This window comes from Salmo salar, chromosome 12, assembly GCF_965601325.2.
Source record: "Salmo salar chromosome 12, fSalSal1, whole genome shotgun sequence".
Taxonomy (NCBI): Eukaryota; Metazoa; Chordata; class Actinopteri; order Salmoniformes; family Salmonidae; genus Salmo; species Salmo salar.
Window position 1 is genome coordinate 7,750,476 of NC_138302.1, and position 22,025 is coordinate 7,772,500.

Genomic DNA, 22,025 nt, shown 5'->3' on the forward strand with positions numbered 1-22,025 from the left:
GTGTGTTAGTGTACCAAGCGCTGTCCGCGGCCAGTGATGGACTTCTCCGTCACATTACCTTCCTCCTCTCCTGAAGCGACCAGGTTCAGGAGCCGGGATAGTTAGTCCGCCGTGACGTTTTCTTTTCCTGCCTTGTGACGGACACAGAACCTGAGGGGCTGGAGCTCCAGATACCACCTGGTCACAGGAGAATTCCGGTCCTTCATGGTCTGGATCCAGGTCAGGGCTATGTGGTCCGTGTGCAGGTCAAATTCCCTCCCAAGAAGGTAGTAACGGAGGCTATCTAGTGCCCACTTTATAGCCAGGCACTCATTCTCGATTATCGAATACCTGGTTTCCCTGGGCAACAGCTTCCGACTCAGGTACAGCACAGGAAGCTCTTCTCCTGGCTCCCCTTGAGCCAGTACAGCTCCAATTCCCACAGCCGAAGCGTTCACCTGTACGAGAAACCTCTTCTGAAAATCAGGGCTCTGGAAAACAGGGAATGAGCACAGGCGTTTTTTTCAGCATCATGAAAGCTTCCTCACTCTCCTCAGTCCACTTCACAGGGTTGCTGGCCACCTTTGAAGTGAGGTTGGTCAGAGGGACAGCGATGGTCGAAAACTGCGGAATGAATCTCCGGTACCACCCTGCCAGACCTAGGAAGGACTTCACCTGTTTCTTGGTTCTGGGTTGAGGGCTGTTCCTGATGGACTCCACTTTGTCCACCTGAGGCCGAACTTCACCCTTACCCAGCTGGTAACCCAGGTACTTTGTCTCCTGTTTTGCCGACTCACACTTCAGGAGGTTAAGCGTGAGGCCTGCATCATGGATCTTCCCCAGGACTCTGCTAAGATGCTGTATGTGCTCCTCCCAGGAGTGGCTGTAGATCACCACGTTGTCCAAGTAAGCAGCACAGCAATCGTCACAGTCCTGGAGGACCTTGTCCATCAGCCTCTGGAAAGTCGCAGGGGCCCCATGAAGGCCAAACAGCATAACCTTGAACTGGAACAGGCCCATTGGCATCCGGAAGGCAGTGTAGGCCTTCGATTGTTCGTCCAGGGGCACCTGACAGTACCCTTTGCAGAGATCCAATATGGTGATGTAATGAGCTCTCCCTATTCTCTCCAGCAAGTCGTCAATGCTGGGCATGGGGTAGGCATCAAACTGTGAGATGGCATACAACTTATGGAAGTCCATGCAGACGCGCAAAGAGACATCTTTCTTTGGGACAATGACAATGGGGCTGCTCCATTCACTTGAAGACGGCTCGACAACATCCATCTCTATCCTTGAAGGCTACCACCAGCCTCTCAGGCACACGGTAAGGATGCTGGCAGACAGGGTTCTGGCCAGGCTTCAAACGGATGACGTGTTCCAGGACTTTGGTTCTTCCTGGTCTCTGACTGAAGAGGGCCGGATACCTGCCAAACAGCTGCTTCAGCTCATCTTGCTTGTCTTCTTCCAGGTGAGCCAGTATGACCTCCGCTCATCCTTTCCATGCCTCTGTGACCCCCTCCGACACGTCCTCTTCTTCTACTCTGCGGACCAGAAAGGACTTCCCCTTGGAGAGTTCCTCTCTCTCCTCCCAGGCCTTGAGAAGGTTCACATGGTAGGTTTGCTTCTCCTTACCCTTGTCCGGGTGCAGCACCTCGTTGGTCACCGGGCCCATCTTCCTCCCGATTAGGTATGGCCCTTGCCACTGCGCAAGGAGCTTGCTGGTAGACGAGGGAAGGAAGAGCAGGACGTTCTGTCCTGGCTCAAACTCTCTGTGGCAAGCGTGCTGGTAATACCCTCTCTTCTGGGCCTTCTCGGCTTGCTGAAGGTTTACCCTAGCTTCCTCTCGGTACCGCTCCAGCCTGTCTCGCATCTGGAGGACGTACTGGACAATCCCCTGTCCTGAGGTAGCTACTGGGGGACCTTCCCAGCACTTCTTCAGCAGGTCCAGTGGTCCCTGCACTGGCCACCCATAGAGGAGTTCAAATGGCGAGAAACCTGATGATGCCTGAGGCACCTCCCTGTAAGCAAAAAGCAGAAAGAATAACCACTTATCCCAGTCTTTACCAGTGTCGGCCACACACTTCCTCAGCATGTTCTTGTGCGTTTGATTGAACCTCTCTACGAGCCCATCCATTTGGGGATGGTAGGGAGTGGTTCTCAAGCCTTTAATGCCCAGCTGTTGGTGGAGTTGAACCATCAGTCGCGAAGTGAAGTTTGTCCCTTGGTCCGTCAGGATTTCATCTGGGATTCCTACACGAGAGAAGAGCTGAACAAGAGCACCGATTATTTTTGGAGTGGTTATGGAACGGAGTGGGAAGGCTTCTGGAAACCGGGTAGCATACTCACAGATCACCAGTATATACCCTTAACCTGCGCTACTCTTCTCCAAGGGTCCAACAATGTCCATTGCAATTCTCTTGAATGGGGTAGAGATAACTGGCAGTGAACATAGAGAAGCCCGGTCAGACCTATGGACAGCACTGGTTTTCTGGCATGTGGGGCTTGTTTTGCAGTATATTTGTACATCAGTATACATGGAGGGCCAAAAGAAACGGGAGCCTAAGATATGTCTTATGTTGCCCTAGATGGCCTGCCCATGGAACTGTATGTGCAAGGTTGAGAACAAGTGGTCTACATGTAGATGGCACCACTAACTTCCTGCTATCTGCCTCTGACCCAAGGTAGAGTATGTGGTTGTCTACTGTGTAAATCCCCCACATGAAGATTGGCTGTCCCCAGCTAAGGCCTTGTCAAACAAACCTTTCAAGGTTGCAACAGACTTCTGCAGTGTAGCAAAATTTTGTGGAACTTCCCATTGCACTTCTAACCCAGACACATCAGCAACAGGTACAGAGGTTCCCACATACTTCTCAAGACGCCGCTGGCGGCGTGACTTTCTGGGCCCTTTGGTTCCCCCCTCACACAGACTATCACACAAGTCAGGCAGAGGTTGTAAACCAGCTTTGGCCTGGGCACGAGTGACAACTGAGCATGACACGTGAACATCATACTGGCAAACTGATTGTTCATATAGCTGACCCCCCACACTTCCCAACAGATCAGAGAGTACAGGCACATCGCTCCCCAAAATCATCTCAAAAGGTAGCTTCTCCACTACCCCAACTTTAAGGAGGTATTTCTGACCCTGAATCTCAACTGTGAGCTCATCTGTGGGCTGCTGCTACTGGTCACCGTGGACACATTGGATCAGTGTCTGGCGACCATAATCAATGTCATTAGCCTCTTACATCTAGACGTTCCGCTAGCGGAACACCTGCTCCAATATCCAATGAAAGGCGTGGCGCGAATTACAAATTCCTCAAAAATACAAAAACTTCCATTTTTCAAACATATGACTATTTTACACTATTTTAAAGACAAGACTCTCCTTTATCTAACCACACTGTCCGATTTCAAAAAGGCTTTACAACGAAAGCAAAACATTAGATTATGTCAGCAGAGTACCCAGCCAGAAATAATCAGACACCCATTTTTCAAGCTAGCATATAATGTCACAAAAAACAAAACCACAGATAAATGCAGCACTAACCTTTGATGATCTTCATCAGATGACACGCCTAGGACATTATGTTATACAATACATGCATGTTTTGTTCAATCAAGTTCATATTTATATCAAAAACCAGCTTTTTACATTAGCATGTGACGATCAGAACTAGCATTCCCACCGAACACTTCCGGTGAATTTACTAAATTACTCACGATAAACGTTCACAAAAAATATAACAATTATTTAAAGAATTATAGATACAGAACTCCTTTATGCACTCGCTATGTCCGATTTTAAAATAGCTTTTCGGTGAAAGCACATTTTGCAATATTCTGAGTAGATAGCACGCCATCACAGGCTAGCTATTTTGACACCCACCAAGTTTGACCCTCACCAAACTCCGATTTACTATTAGAAAAGTTCGATTACCTTTCCTGTTCTTCGTCAGAATGCACTCCCAGGACTTCTACTTCAATAACAAATGTTGGTTTGGTTCAAAATAATCCATAGTTATATCCAAATAGCGGCGTTTTGTTCGTGCGTTCAAGACACTATCCAAGGGTGACGAAGGGTTACGCGCCCGACGCGTTTCGTGACAAAAAAAATCTAAATATTCCATTACCGTACTTCGAAGCATGTCAACCGCTGTTTAAAATCAATTTTTATGCTATTTTTCTCGTAAAAAAGCGATAATATTCCGACCGGGAGTCGTTGTTTACGTTCAAAGATGAAAGAATAAAAACATGGTGTCACCTCGTGCACGCGCCTCAGTCTCATAGTACTCTGACCGAGCACTATCCAAACGCGCTAATGTTTTTCAGCCAGGGCCTGCAAAGCCACGATTCAGCTTTTTGCCGCCTTCTGAGAGCCTATGGGAGCCGTAGGAAGTGTCACGTAACAGCACAGATCCCTTGTTTTGGATAGAGATGATCAAGAAGGCCAAGAAATGGTCAGACAGGGTACTTCCGGTACAGAATCTTCTCAGGTTTTGGCCTGCCAAATGAGTTCTGTTATACTCACAGACACCATTCAAACAGTTTTAGAAACTTTGGAGTGTTTTCTATCCAAAGCTAATAATTATATGCATATTCTAGTTTCTGGGCAGGAGTAATAATCAGATTAAATCGGGTACGTTTTTTATCCGGCCGTGAAAATACTGCCCCCTATCCATAACAGGTTAACAGGTACATTACATTTTCTGATCAACGACAGAGAACTGCCGGTGTCAATCATTGCAGTAAGACTTTTACCATTCACTTTTACAGGTACCAAGACTGACCCTTCCCCAGTCTGTCTATTCTGAACACCATCCCTATCTGGGCACATAACACTAACCTGAGAGCTTGGATTTATGTAGTGGACACATTGAAGCTTTGTGCCCCTGCTGGACGGCAATAAAAACAGGTCAGACCCCTCCTATCAGAGCGAACTGCATGATCCTTTACCTCCCTCCTCCCAGACACATACTCCCCAGAGTTACCTTCACCATCTCTGGCGTCTCTGGTGTCCCTTGTGCCTGTGAAATTCCTTGGAGCGGGTGCTGCAGGTCGTGGTGGGCCCCCTTTATGTGCATTAAGGTACTGCAGTGCAAGCTTGGCCTCCATAAGCCCATCCTTGGGCTCGTGCTCTCGGACCCAGGTTAAAATGTCGTGTGGGAGAACTTGTAGAAGTTGCTCGAGGATGACGACCTCACCGATCTCGTCCTGTGTCTTCTCCTCCGGTCGAACCCATCGTCGGTAGAGGCCCTTGAGGCGGTGGTACGTCTCTGTCGGCGACTCACCCGATGGCATCGATGCAGCTCTGAAGCGTTGACGGTAGGTCTCCGGGGAGATGTCGAACTTCACCAGCAGCGCTTCCTTCAAAACCCTTGTAGACATTGGACAACCCCTCATCCATTGCTGTGTAAGCCTCTAAGGCCTTGCCCGTGAGCAATGGGGCAAGCCTGCAGGCCCACTCTACCTCCGGCCACTGCCACATCTTGGCCATTTGCTCAAACCTCAACAGGTAGTTTTCATTGTCCTCCCCCTGCTGGTATGAAGGCATCTTTGGCTCCTTCCTCAGGAATGCTGGAAGATGAACGTTAACACTGCTGGACTGGTCTCCTGGTGCTGGGCCTGGCCTCATCACTGCTTGGGGATCCTGCTGTGGAGTTGAAGTCCCCGCTGCGTCGAGCCTTTGTCACTCTGGTGGTGGCAGACCCAATCTTGGGTTCTCACTGACGAGCTCCGCTTGGTGAGGAGCTGTGAGGATAGATTGGCGTAGGCCCTGCTTGAGGTCTTCGTCCCTCCTCTCAAGGCAGGTGAAAAGTTGCTGGAAAAGGGCTACCATGGTTGGGTGTGGTTCTGGTCCCCCAGCTGCTCCTTCAGTCAGCTGGTCTTTTATGGCTGTATCTGCTGGTTCAACCGGTAGCTCCAGTGGTGCTGGTTGTGTTAGGCCCCTTGGTCTTCTTCCCCAGACAATTCCATGGTATTCCACCCTGTTTCAATTTTAGGTACCTTTTCTGACAGTTGATGCTGCTGCTGAGAACGGGATCCTGTACGCTTTCCTTTACGTCTCTTTTTGCAATTCACTGATTTGTGGTGCGCCATCCCACCGCTGCCACCATATGTCACGTAGAGTAGGCCAGAAGGCTAAACTGAAAAACCTAACCTCTCTCAAATAAAAAGACGGCGGAGCCGCAAAAGTACTTCTGTGAAAGGGTGTTTATTTACATAGTGAATCCGGAAGCAAAACAAAAGTACTGCTATCCAAAGTATACATTATGGGGACAGCTTAAAGACAAGGCTGCCCCGTCAACAGCTCAATCCATAATGCCCCTCCTTGAACTGAAAGAGAGGCTCAGCTGTTGGAGAGGTGTGTGTGTGTGTGTGTGTGTGTGTGTGTGTGTGTGCGTGTGTGTGTGTGTGTGTGTGTGTGGCGATATCAATGAGCTACGAGCCACAGTCAACACACACACCAAATCAGTTAGTGTTTTGTTGGGATGTTGTAGGTTATGTGTTTGGATTACTGCATCTGTTTCCTGGGGTTCCATATAACACATAACAACATGGAGTTCCATCTATACATACTGACACATAACAACATGGAGTTCCATCTATACATACTGACACATAACAACATGGAGTTCCATCTATACATACTGACACATAACAACATGGAGTTCCATCTATACATACTGACACATAACAACATGGAGTTCCATCTATACATACTGACACATAACAACATGGAGTTCCATCTATACATACTGACACATAACAACATGGAGTTCCATCTATACATACTGACACATAACAACATGGAGTTCCATCTATACATACTGACACATAACAACATGGAGTTCCATCTATACATACTGACACATAACAACATGGAGTTCCATCTATACATACTGACACATAACAACATGGAGTTCCATCTATACATACTGACACATAACAACATGGAGTTCCATCTATACATACTGACACATAACAACATGGAGTTCCATCTATACATACTGACACATAACAACATGGAGTTCCATCTATACATACTGACACATAACAACATGGAGTTCCATCTATACATACTGACACATAACAACATGGAGTTCCATCTATACATACTGACACATAACAACATGGAGTTCCATCTATACATACTGACACATAACAATATGGAGTTCCATCTATACATACTGACACATAACAACATGGAGTTCCATCTATACATACTGACACATAACAACATGGAGTTCCATCTATACATACTGACACATAACAACATGGAGTTCATTATAAGGCTTAATAGGGCTGTATGTACAGTATGAAACATTATAAGGCTGAATAGGGCTGCATGTACAGTATAAAGCATTATAAGGCTGAATAGGGCTGCATGTACAGTATAAAGCATTATAAGGCTGAATAGGGCTGTATGTACAGTATAAAGCATTATAAGGCTGAATAGGGCTGTATGTACAGTATAAAGCATCAAAAGGCTGAATAGGGCTGTATGTACAGTATAAAGCATTATAAGGCTGAATAGGGCTATATGTACAGTATAAAGCATCAAAAGGCTGAATAGGGCTGTATGTACAGTATAAAGGATTATAAGGCTGAATAGGGCTGTATGTACAGTATAAAGCATTATAAGGCTGAATGTACAGTATAAAGCATTATAAGGCTGAATAGGGCTGGGTTGTTGAGGCTGATTAACCTTCAGTATTTTTGAGAGTTAATGACTGGAACTCATCTGGAAAATCAGACTCTCTTCAGGAACTGATTACAACTCTGCTGATGATTGGACATTACTTTAACTACCTCATATCACAGACACACACACACACACACACACACACACACACACACACACACACACACACACACACACACACACACACACACACACACACACACACACGCACACACACACACACACACACACACACACACAGTCTTGCTCAAACTCACAGGGCCCTTCCAACTGGAGAGACCAGAGAAGAGAGAGGGTCAGTTGTAAATTGTTCTAACTATATGAATCTGTCTCTGTCAATCATGGAGGTCAGAGTTAAATATTATCTACTTGGCTTTTTTCAGCAAGATAATTCAGTCAGCGTGTCCCTTGTCCCCACCCTTACCCTGCTGTAGCCCTGCCACCTCTATATTCTATGGACTATTATCTACTCATTTGAACACACACTGGCATTCATATTATACACAATAGACTGTGTGTGTGTGTGTGTGTGTGTGTGTGTGTGTGTGTGTGTGTGTGTGTGTGTGTGTGTGTGTGTGTGTGTGTGTGTGTTGTGTGTCTGTGTGTCTGTGTGTCTGTGTGTAGGAGTCCCCTCGGCTCGTATAGACTGGTATAAAGACGCGGTGCCCGTATCCAAGCTAGCCAACCCTCGCTACAAGGTTACCGCGGCAACAGGTCTGACTGTGCGGAGAGTCCAACCAGGAGATGCTGGAATGTTCCAGTGTTTCGCTCGGAACGCTGCCGGAGAGACACAGACACACACACAGCTGGTGGTTACTAGTGAGTTATACACACACACACACACACACACACACACACACACACACAGCTGGTGGATACTAGTGAGTTATACTGTACTTCTCTCTGTATTTCTGCGTTGATTGTAATCAGAATATTAATCTGTGCCCTCTGCTCTCCCTAGGTGTCACCCCCTCCTTCTCCCTCCTCCCCTCTGATCTCACCGTTACCGACGGCAACTCGGCTGTGTTCACCTGCGAGACCACTGGAGCCCCCAAACCTGCTGTCAGCTGGAGGAGAGGTACGCACACACACACACACACACACACACACACACACACACACACACACACACACACACACACACACTCTCTGCCACTTCCACACTCAACCCCCAGAGGCTAGCAGCAACCGGGTCCAGGTGCTCTGTCAGGCCTTGATTAAGTCCACAGATGAAAGCAGCCGATTGGCCGTCTGTGACCGGAGGCCTCTCATCCTGCCAGTGTGTTAGTTCACCTCTTTAGTTTTTAATCAGGTATACTTTTTTTGAGTTTTTTGTTTTGTATATTGCATATTTTTTGGGGGTCACCACTTTGAACGAATACTAATCTGCTTGGACTGGCCGACCGAAAGGTCATGACTGAGCTGGCCCTGGAGGTAAGGTTGCTGTCTCCTGGGCATGTGTACATACAACATCTCCCTGGGTACATTCTGTCCCTGAGCAAGGCAATTAACCCCCTACAACAACATCTCCCTGGGTACATTCTGTCCCTGAGCAAGGCAATTAACCCCCTACAACAACATCTCCCTGGGTACATTCTGTCCCTGAGCAAGGCAGTTAACCCCCTACAACAACATCTCCCTGGGTACATTCTGTCCCTGAGCAAGGCAGTTAACCCCCTACAACAACATCTCCCTGGGTACATTCTGTCCCTGAGCAAGGCAGTTAACCCCCTACAACAACATCTCCCTGGGTACATTCTGTCCCTGAGCAAGGCAGTTAACCCCCTACAACAACATCTCCCTGGGTACATTCTGTCCCTGAGCAAGGCAGTTAACCCCCTACAACAACATCTCCCTGGGTACATTCTGTCCCTGAGCAAGGCAGTTAACCCCCTACAACAACATCTCCCTGGGTACATTCTGTCCCTGAGCAAGGCAGTTAACCCCCGTACACCAACATCTCCCTGGGTACATTCTGTCCCTGAGCAAGGCAGTTAACCCCCTACAACAACATCTCCCTGGGTACATTCTGTCCCTGAGCAAGGCAGTTAACCCCCGTACACCAACATCTCCCTGGGTACATTCTGTCCCTGAGCAAGGCAGTTAACCCCCTACAACAACATCTCCCTGGGTACATTCTGTCCCTGAGCAAGGCAGTTAACCCCCTACAACAACATCTCCCTGGGTACATTCTGTCCCTGAGCAAGGCAGTTAACCCCCTACAACAACATCTCCCTGGGTACATTCTGTCCCTGAGCAAGGCAGTTAACCCCCGTACAACAACATCTCCCTGGGTACATTCTGTCCCTGAGCAAGGCAGTTAACCCCCTACAACAACATCTCCCTGGGTACATTCTGTCCCTGAGCAAGGCAGTTAACCCCCTACAACAACATCTCCCTGGGTACATTCTGTCCCTGAGCAAGGCAGTTAACCCCCTACAACAACATCTCCCTGGGTACATTCTGTCCCTGAGCAAGGCAGTTAACCCCCTACAACAACATCTCCCTGGGTACATTCTGTCCCTGAGCAAGGCAGTTAACCCCCTACAACAACATCTCCCTGGGTACATTCTGTCCCTGAGCAAGGCAGTTAACCCCCGTACAACAACACATCCCTGGGTACAGATGATGGATTAAGTTAGCCCCATGCACCTCTCTGATTCAGAGGGGTTCAATGTGGAAGACACATTTCAGTTGAATGCATTCAGTAGTGACTGACTAGGTCTCCCCTTTCCCCTCAAAGATAGAGGAAGATACGTGTTTCCAATGATGTCATTGGTGTGCATCATGTGATCTCTTAGTCAATTATGAGTAGACGTGGGAAGATGGGTGAGTAAAATGTCATCCATTTTGAATTCAGGCTGGAACACAACAAAACGGGCAATAAGGGGTAAGAATACTTTCTGAAGGCACTGTAGGACAGAAACTTCAAAACAAACTTCCTTTTGATTTATTTTTTGTGACCATCTGTTTTTTGCCATGTATGAATATGTTATTCAATGTGTTTCTATTGGCTAATAGCAATAAGGCCAATTTCAATGTTTAACCAAATCATTTGTAAATGTATTTTTGATACATACGGGGTCCTCAAATTCACAAAGAAATATTATCCATGGTAAAACAGGTAGAACCTGCCCCCAGGTCTTAGACCCCTAGTCTTAGAACCTTAGACTTAGACCCCTAGACTTAGAACCTTAGACTTAGACCCCTAGTCTTAGACCCCTAGTCTTAGACCCCTAGTCTTAGACCCCTAGACTTAGAACCTTAGACTTAGACCCCTAGTCTTAGACCCCTAGTCTCAGAACCTTAGACTTAGACCCCTAGACTTAGACCCCTAGTCTTAGACCCCTAGTCTTAGACCCCTAGTCTTAGACCCCTAGTCTTAGACCCCTAGACTTAGACCCCTAGACTTAGAACCTTAGACTTAGACCCCTAGTCTTAGACCCCTAGTCTTAGAACCTTAGACTTAGACCCCTAGTCTTAGACCCCTAGTCTGAGACCCCTAGTCTTAGAACCTTAGACTTAGACCCCTAGTCTTAGACCCCTAGACTTAGACCCCTAGACTTAGACCCCTAGACTTAGACCCCTAGACATAGACCCCTAGACTTAGACCCCTAGACTTAGACCCCTAGACTTAGACCCCTAGTCTTAGACCCTTAGACTTAGCGGGCACAATGATATTAGCAGGCTAGCTAATTGGTTTCGTAACTGTCTGTGGTGTGTGTGTGTGTGTGTGTGTGTGTGTGTGTGTGTGTGTGTGTGTGTGTGTGTGTGTGTGTGTGTGTGAAGGTTCCCTGCTCCTGGCCAGTGGGACGGTCCAGATTCCCAGGTTCACCCTGCTGGAGTCAGGTGGTCTGCTGGTTGAGCCAATCAGGATGGAAGATTCTGGCGACTACACCTGTACTGCCACTAGCGCAGACGGATCCATCAACGCTACTGCTGCTCTCACTGTCTGGAGTCAGTAACACACACACACACACACACACACAGACACACACTCTCACTGTCTGAAGTCAGTAACACACACACACACACACACACACACACACACACACACACACACACACACACACACACACACTCTCACTGTCTGGAGTCAGTAACACACACACACACACACACACACACACACACACACACACACACACACACACACTCTCACTGTCTGGAGTCAGTAACACACACACATACACACACACACTCTCACTGTCTGGAGTCAGTAACACACACACACACACACTGTCTGGAGTCAGTAACACACACACACACACACACTGTCTGGAGTCAGTAACACAGACACACACACACACACACACACACACACACTCTCACTGTCTGAAGTCAGTAACACACACACACACACACACACACACACACACACACACACACACACACACACACACACTCTCTCACTGTCTGGAGTCAGTAACACACACACACACACACACACACACACACACACACACACACACACACACACTCTCACTGTCTGGAGTCAGTAACACACACACATACACACACACACTCTCACTGTCTGGAGTCAGTAACACACACACACACACACTGTCTGGAGTCAGTAACACACACACACACACACACTGTCTGGAGTCAGTAACACAGACACAGACACACACACACACACACACACACACACACACACACACACACACACACACACACACACACACACACACACACACACACAGTCTGGAGTCAGTAACACACACACACACACACACACACACACACACACACACACACACACACACACACACTCTAACTGTCTGGAGTCAGTAACACACACACACACACACACACACACACACACACACACACACACTGTCTGGAGTCAGTAACACACACACACACACACACACACACACACTCTAACTGTCTGGAGTCAGTAACACACACACACACACATACACACACACACTCTAACAGTCTGGAGTCAGTAACACACACACACACACACACACACACACACACACACACACACACACACACACACACACACACACACACACACACACACACTGTCTGGAGTCAGTAACACACACACACACAGTCTGGAGTCAGTAACACACACACACACACACACACACACACACACACACACACACACACACACACACTCTCACTGTCTGGAGTCAGTAACACACACACATACACACACACACTCTCACTGTCTGGAGTCAGTAACACACACACACACACACTGTCTGGAGTCAGTAACACACACACACACACACACTGTCTGGAGTCAGTAACACAGACACACACACACACACACACACACACACACTCTCACTGTCTGAAGTCAGTAACACACACACACACACACACACACACACACACACACACACACACACACACACACACACTCTCTCACTGTCTGGAGTCAGTAACACACACACACACACACACACACACACACACACACACACACACACACACACTCTCACTGTCTGGAGTCAGTAACACACACACATACACACACACACTCTCACTGTCTGGAGTCAGTAACACACACACACACACACTGTCTGGAGTCAGTAACACACACACACACACACACTGTCTGGAGTCAGTAACACAGACACAGACACACACACACACACACACACACACACACACACACACACACACACACACACACACACACACACACACACACACACACACAGTCTGGAGTCAGTAACACACACACACACACACACACACACACACACACACACACACACACACACACTCTAACTGTCTGGAGTCAGTAACACACACACACACACACACACACACACACACACACACACACTGTCTGGAGTCAGTAACACACACACACACACACACACACACACACTCTAACTGTCTGGAGTCAGTAACACACACACACACACATACACACACACACTCTAACAGTCTGGAGTCAGTAACACACACACACACACACACACACACACACACACACACACACACACACACACACACACACACACACACACACACACACACACACACTGTCTGGAGTCAGTAACACACACACACACAGTCTGGAGTCAGTAACACACACACACACACACACACACACACACACACACACACACACACACACACACACACACACACACACACACACACACACACACACACACTCTAACTGTCTGGAGTCAGTAACACACACACACACACTCTCACTGTCTGGAGTCAGTAACACACACACACACACACGCACACACACACACACACACACACTGTCTGGAGTCAGTAACACACACACACACACACACAAAGAGATGCACGCACGCACGCACACACACACAAAGAGACGCATGCACGCACAGGCGCACACACATAGTGACGCACGAGACACACAGTAACACACACACACACACACACACACAAAGAGACACACACACACACACACAACTCTCAGTATGGTTTCTAAGAAATTGACCAGTCAGACGAGCTCAGAACACTGCCCTCATCTCATCTGTCCAATCACATTACCCGGAACACTGCTACACCAGATCGACAGGCTCTGTTTTTGAGACGGGGTTGGCTGGTTGTGTGATCAGCTGTTCATTTTGATTGAAAAGATGATTAGATGAAGGATTTGATTTGGTTCTGGTTCAGTCCAGTTTGGTTTGGATCAGATACAAGTCTAGAAACATCCTCTCTCTGTCACAGTCTGTATCCCAGTCACATCTAATGGTACACTAACTGACCTCCTATCCCAGTCACATCTAATGGTACACTAACTGACCTCCTATCCCAGTCACATCTAATGGTACACTAACTGATCTCCTATCCCAGTCACATCTAATGGTACACTAACTGACCTCCTATCCCAGTCACATCTAATGGTACACTAACTGACCTCCTATCCCAGTCACATCTAATGGTACACTAACTGACCTCCTATCCCAGTCACATCTAATGGTACACTAACTGATCTCCTATCCCAGTCACATCTAATGGTACACTAACTGACCTCCTATCCCAGTCACATCTAATGGTACACTAACTGACCTCCTATCCCAGTCACATCTAATGGTACACTAACTGACCTCCTATCCCAGTCACATCTAATGGTACACTAACTGACCTCCTATCCCAGTCACATCTAATGGTACACTAACTGACTTCCTATCCCAGTCACATCTAATGGTACACTAACTGACCTCCTATCCCAGTCACATCTAATGGTACACTAACTGATCTCCTATCCCAGTCACATCTAATGGTACACTAACTGACCTCCTATCCCAGTCACATCTAATGGTACACTAACTGACCTCCTATCCCAGTCACATCTAATGGTACACTAACTGACCTCCTATCCCAGTCACATCTAATGTTAAACTAACTGACCTCCTATCCCAGTCACATCTAATGGTACACTAACTGACCTCCTATCCCAGTCACATCTAATGTTAAACTAACTGACCTCCTATCCCAGTCACATCTAATGGTAAACTAACTGATCTCCTATCCCAGTCACATCTAATGGTACACTAACTGACCTCCTATCCCAGTCACATCTAATGGTAAACTAACTGACCTCCTATCCCAGTCACATCTAATGGTACACTAACTGACCTCCTATCCCAGTCACATCTAATGGTAAACTAACTGACCTCCTATCCCAGTCACATCTAATGGTACACTAACTGACCTCCTATCCCAGTCACATCTAATGGTACACTAACTGACCTCCTATCCCAGTCACATCTAATGGTAAACTAACTGACCTCCTATCCCAGTCACATCTAATGGTACACTAACTGACCTCCTATCCCAGTCACATCTAATGGTACACTAACTGACCTCCTATCCCAGTCACATCTAATGGTAAACTAACTGACCTCCTATCCCAGTCACATCTAATGGTACACTAACTGACCTCCTATCCCAGTCACATCTAATGGTACACTAACTGACCTCCTATCCCAGTCACATCTAATGGTACACTAACTGACCTCCTATCCCAGTCACATCTAATGGTAAACTAACTGATCTCCTATCCCAGTCACATCTAATGGTACACTAACTGACCTCCTATCCCAGTCACATCTAATGGTACACTAACTGACCTCCTATCCCAGTCACATCTAATGGTACACTAACTGACCTCCTATCCCAGTCACATCTAATGGTACACTAACTGACCTCCTATCCCAGTCACATCTAATGGTACACTAACTGATCTCCTATCCCAGTCACATCTAATGGTACACTAACTGATCTCCTATCCCAGTCACATCTAATGGTACACTAACTGACCTCCTATCCCAGTCACATCTAATGGTACACTAACTGACCTCCTATCCCAGTCACATCTAATGGTACACTAACTGACCTCCTATCCCAGTCACATCTAATGGTACACTAACTGACCTCCTATCCCAGTCACATCTAATGGTACACTAACTGACTCCTATCCCAGTCACATCTAATGGTACACTAACTGACCTCCTATCCCAGTCACATCTAATGGTACACTAACTGACCTCCTATCCCAGTCACATCTAATGGTACACTAACTGACCTCCTATCCCAGTCACATCTAATGGTACACTAACTGACCTCCTATCCCAGTCACATCTAATGGTACACTAACTGATCTCCTATCCCAGTCACATCTAATGGTAAACTAACTGACCTCCTATCCCAGTCACATCTAATGGTACACTAACTGACCTCCTATCCCAGTCACATCTAATGGTACACTAACTGATCTCCTATCCCAGTCACATCTAATGGTAAACTAACTGACCTCCTATCCCAGTCACATCTAATGGTACACTAACTGACCTCCTATCCCAGTCACATCTAATGGTACACTAACTGACCTCCTATCCCAGTCACATCTAATGGTACACTAACTGATCTCCTATCCCAGTCACATCTAATGGTACACTAACTGACCTCCTATCCCAGTCACATCTAATGGTAAACTAACTGACCTCCTATCCCAGTCACATCTAATGGTACACTAACTGACCTCCTATCCCAGTCACATCTAATGGTAAACTAACTGACCTCCTATCCCAGTCACATCTAATGGTAAACTAACTGACCTCCTATCCCAGTCACATCTAATGGTACACTAACTGACCTCCTATCCCAGTCACATCTAATGGTACACTAACTGACCTCCTATCCCAGTCACATCTAATGGTACACTAACTGACCTCCTATCCCAGTCACATCTAATGGTACACTAACTGACCTCCTATCCCAGTCACATCTAATGGTACACTAACTGACCTCCTATCCCAGTCACATCTAATGGTACACTAACTGACCTCCTATCCCAGTCACATCTAATGGTACACTAACTGACCTCCTATCCCAGTCACATCTAATGGTACACTAACTGACCTCCTATCCCAGTCACATCTAATGGTAAACTAACTGATCTCCTATCCCAGTCACATCTAATGGTACACTAACTGACCTCCTATCCCAGTCACATCTAATGGTACACTAACTGACCTCCTATCCCAGTCACATCTAATGGTACACTAACTGACCTCCTATCCCAGTCACATCTAATGGTACACTAACTGACCTCCTATCCCAGTCACATCTAATGGTACACTAACTGACCTCCTATCCCAGTCACATCTAATGGTACACTAACTGACCTCCTATCCCAGTCACATCTAATGGTACACTAACTGACCTCCTATCCCAGTCACATCTAATGGTACACTAACTGACCTCCTATCCCAGTCACATCTAATGGTACACTAACTGACCTCCTATCCCAGTCACATCTAATGGTACACTAACTGACCTCCTATCCCAGTCACATCTAATGGTACACTAACTGACCTCCTATCCCAGTCACATCTAATGGTACACTAACTGACCTCCTATCCCAGTCACATCTAATGGTACACTAACTGACCTCCTATCCCAGTCACATCTAATGGTACACTAACTGACCTCCTATCCCAGTCACATCTAATGGTACACTAACTGACCTCCTATCCCAGTCACATCTAATGGTACACTAACTGACCTCCTATCCCAGTCACATCTAATGGTACACTAACTGACCTCCTATCCCAGTCACATCTAATGGTAAACTAACTGACCTCCTATCCCAGTCACATCTAATGGTAAACTAACTGACCTCCTATCCCAGTCACATCTAATGGTACACTAACTGACCTCCTATCCCAGTCACATCTAATGGTACACTAACTGATCTCCTATCCCAGTCACATCTAATGGTAAACTAACTGACCTCCTATCCCAGTCACATCTAATGGTAAACTAACTGACCTCCTATCCCAGTCACATCTAATGGTACACTAACTGACCTCCTATCCCAGTCACATCTAATGGTACACTAACTGACCTCCTATCCCAGTCACATCTAATGGTACACTAACTGACCTCCTATCCCAGTCACATCTAATGGTACACTAACTGACCTCCTATCCCAGTCACATCTAATGGTACACTAACTGACCTCCTATCCCAGTCACATCTAATGGTAAACTAACTGACCTCCTATCCCAGTCACATCTAATGGTAAACTAACTGACCTCCTATCCCAGTCACATCTAATGGTACACTAACTGACCTCCTATCCCAGTCACATCTAATGGTACACTAACTGACCTCCTATCCCAGTCACATCTAATGGTACACTAACTGACCTCCTATCCCAGTCACATCTAATGGTACACTAACTGACCTCCTATCCCAGTCACATCTAATGGTACACTAACTGACCTCCTATCCCAGTCACATCTAATGGTACACTAACTGACCTCCTATCCCAGTCACATCTAATGGTACACTAACTGACCTCCTATCCCAGTCACATCTAATGGTACACTAACTGACAGCCTTTTCTGACACAAATAGTGTACAAACTCAAATCAAATCAAAATCAAATGTATTTATAAAGCCCTTCTTACATCAGCTGATATCTCAAAGTGCTGTACAGAAACCCAGCCTAAAACCACAAACAGCAAGCAATGCAGATGTAGAAGCACGGTGGCTAGGAAAAACTCCCTAGGAAAAACTCCCTAGAAAGGCCAAGACCTAGGAAGAAACCTAGAGAGGAACCAGGCTATGAGGGGTGGCCAGTCCTCTTCTGGCTGTGCCGGGTGGAGATTATAACAGAACATGGCCAAGATGTTCAAATGTTCATAAATGACCAGCGTGGTGAAATAATAATTTTCACAGTTGTCGAGGGTGTAACAAGTCAGCACCTCAAGAGTAAATGTCAGTTGGCTTTTTCATAGCCGATCAGTCAGAGTATCTCTACCACTCCTGTTGTCTCTAGAGAGTTGAAAACAGCAGGTCTGGGACAGGTAGCACGCCCGGTGAACAGGTCAGGGTTCCAGCAGGTCTGGGACAGGTAGCACGCCCGGTGAACAGGTCAGGGTTCCAGCAGGTCTGGGACAGGTAGCACGTCCGGTGAACAGGTCAGGGTTCCAGCAGGTCTGGGACAGGTAGCACGTCCGGTGAACAGGTCAGGGTTCCAGCAGGTCTGGGACAGACAGCAGGTCTGGGACAGGTAGCACGTCCGGGGAACAGGTCAGGGTTCCATAGCCGCAGGCAGAACAGTTGAAACTGAAACTGACACCCTATTCTGACTCATGTAGTGTACAAACTGACACCCTATTCTGACACATGTAGTGTACAGACTGACACCCTATTCTGACACAAATAGTGTACAAACTGACACCCTATTCCGACACATATAGTGTACAAACTGACACCCTATTCTGACACATGTAGTGTACAAACTGACTCCCTATTCTGACACAAATAGTGTACAAACTGACACCCTATTCTGACACAAATAGTGTACAAACTGACACCCTATTCTGACACAAATAGTGTACAAATTGAAACTCTAGATCTCGCCAGCTTGTAGTTCAAAACCCCAGAAGTGACCTCTGGTTGGTTCAGCCATCCCTATGGGAGAAATGAATGGAGAATTAAGAGAGTTGGAATAAACACTGAAAATAAGGTGTGAGATCTTCTGCTTTGTTCTATGAGATAATATCATGATGATGATGACCCCTTAACCTCTAACCTCTCTCTGCAGTTCGTACATTTATCTCCGTCCCGCCGGTGGACCAGAGGGTCATCAAGGGAACCACGGCAACCCTGGACTGTAACGCTACACACGACCCCAGGGGTCAACATCAGGTAGGGGAGGGTGTGTGTGTGTTAACATCAGGTAGGGGAGGGTGTGTGTTAACATCAGGTAGGGGAGGGTGTGTGTGTGTTAACATCAGGTAGGGGAGGGTGTGTGTGTGTGTTAACCTCTCTAGGGTAGGTGGCACCAAATCGTCCCACCTACGTAACAGCCAGTGTAATCCCGTGGCGCGTTATTCAAAAACCTCAAAAATGCAAAAACTTCAATTTTTCAAACATATGACTATTTTACACCATTTTAAAGACAAGACTCTCGTTAATCTAACCACACTGTCCGATTTCAAAAAGGCTTTACAACGAAAGCAAAACATTAGATTATGTCAGCAGAGTACCCAGCTAGAAATAATCAGACACCCATTTTTCAAGCTAGCATATAATGTCACATAAACCCAAACCACAGCTAAATGCAGCACTAACCTTTGATGATCTTCATCAGATGACAACCCTAGGACATTATGTTATACAATACATGCATGTTTTGTTCAATCAAGTTCATATTTATATCAAAAAACAGCTTTTTACATTAGCATGTGACTAGCATGTGACTAGCATTCCCACCGAACACTGCCGGTGAATTTACTAAATTACTCACGATAAACGTTCACAAAAAGCATAACAATTATTTTAAGAATTATAGATACAGAACTCCTCTATGCACTCGATATGTCCGATTTTAAAATAGCTTTTCGGTGAAAGCACATTTTACAATATTCTCAGTAGATAGCCCGGCATCACAGGGCTAGCTATTTAGACACCCAGCAAGTTTAGCACTCACCAAAGTCAGATTTACTATAAGAAAAATGTTATTACCTTTGCTGTCTTCGTCAGAATGCACTCCCAGGACTTCTACTTCAATAACAAATGTTGGTTTGGTTCAAAATAATCCATAGTTATATCCAAACAGCGGCATTTGTTCGTGCGTTCAAGACACTATCCGAAAGGGTAAATAAGGGTGACGAGCATGGCGCAATTCGTGACAAGAAAATTGTAAATATTCCATTACCCTACTTCGAAGCATGTCAACCGCTGTTTAAAATAAATTTTTATGCCATTTTTCTCATAAAAAAGCGATAATATTCCGACCGGGAATCTGCGTTTAGGTAAACAGACGAAAGAAAATAAAGCATTCGGTCGACTCGGGCACGCGCCTAAGCCCATAGTACTCTGATCGGCCACTTGCCAAAAGCGATAATGTGTTTCAGCCTGGGGCTGCCTCGATATCGTTCAGCTTTTTCCCGGGCTCTGAGAGCCTATGGGAGCCGTAGGAAGTGTCACGTTATTGCAAAGATCCTCAGTCTTCAATAAAAAGAGCCAAGATGAAACACTACTTCTCAGACAGGCCACTTCCTGCATGGAATCTTCTCAGGTTTTGGCCTGCCATTTGAGTTCTGTTATACTCACAGACACCATTCAAACAGTTTTAGAAACTTTAGGGTGTTTTCTATCCAAAGCCAATAATTATATGCATATTCTAGTTACTGGGCAGGAGTAGTAACCAGATTAAATCGGGTACGTTTTTTATCCGGCCGTGTCAATACTGCCCCCTAGCCCTAACAGGTTAACATCAGGTAGGGGAGGGTGTGTGTGTGTTAACATCAGGTAGGGGAGGGTGTGTGTGTGTTAACATCAGGTAGGGGAGGGTGTGTGTTAACATCAGGTAGGGGAGGGTGTGTGTGTGTTAACATCAGGTAGGGAAGGGTGTGTGTGCGTTAACATCAGGTAGGGGAGGGAGTGTGTGTTATCATCAGGTAGAGGAGGGTGTGTGTGTGTGTTAACATCAGGTAGGGGAGGGTGTGTGTGTGTTAACATCAGGTAGGGGAGGGTGTGTGTGTGTAACATCAGGTAGGGGAGGGTGTGTGTGTGTTAACATCAGGTAGGGGAGGGTGTGTGTGTTAACATCAGGTAGGGGAGGGTGTGTGTGTTAACATCAGGTAGGGGAGGGTGTGTGTTAACATCAGGTAGGGGAGGGTGTGTGTGTGTTAACATCAGGTAGGGGAGGGTGTGTGTGTGTTAACATCAGGTAGGGGAGGGTGTGTGTGTGTTAACATCAGGTAGGGGAGGGTGTGTGTGTGTTAACATCAGGTAGGGGAGGGTGTGTGTTAACATCAGGTAGGGGAGGGTGTGTGTTAACATCAGGTAGGTGTGT

The 22,025-nt window shown here is 46.5% G+C and overlaps 1 protein-coding gene across 1 annotated transcript in view; it reads left to right on the forward strand.

Annotated features, from left to right (window-relative positions):
• LOC145850448 (protein sidekick-1) overlaps positions 1 to 19,922 on the forward strand; it is a 340,167-nt gene extending 320,245 nt beyond the window's left edge. The window contains exons 9-13 of the mRNA XM_082958398.1: positions 8,309 to 8,503; positions 8,646 to 8,762; positions 11,474 to 11,641; positions 19,767 to 19,870; positions 19,902 to 19,922. Of these exons, the coding sequence (XP_082814524.1) occupies positions 8,309 to 8,503; positions 8,646 to 8,762; positions 11,474 to 11,641; positions 19,767 to 19,870; positions 19,902 to 19,922 (605 nt within the window). The remainder of the gene's footprint in view (positions 1 to 8,308; positions 8,504 to 8,645; positions 8,763 to 11,473; positions 11,642 to 19,766; positions 19,871 to 19,901) is intronic.
• The last annotated feature ends 2,103 nt before the right edge of the window (positions 19,923 to 22,025 follow it).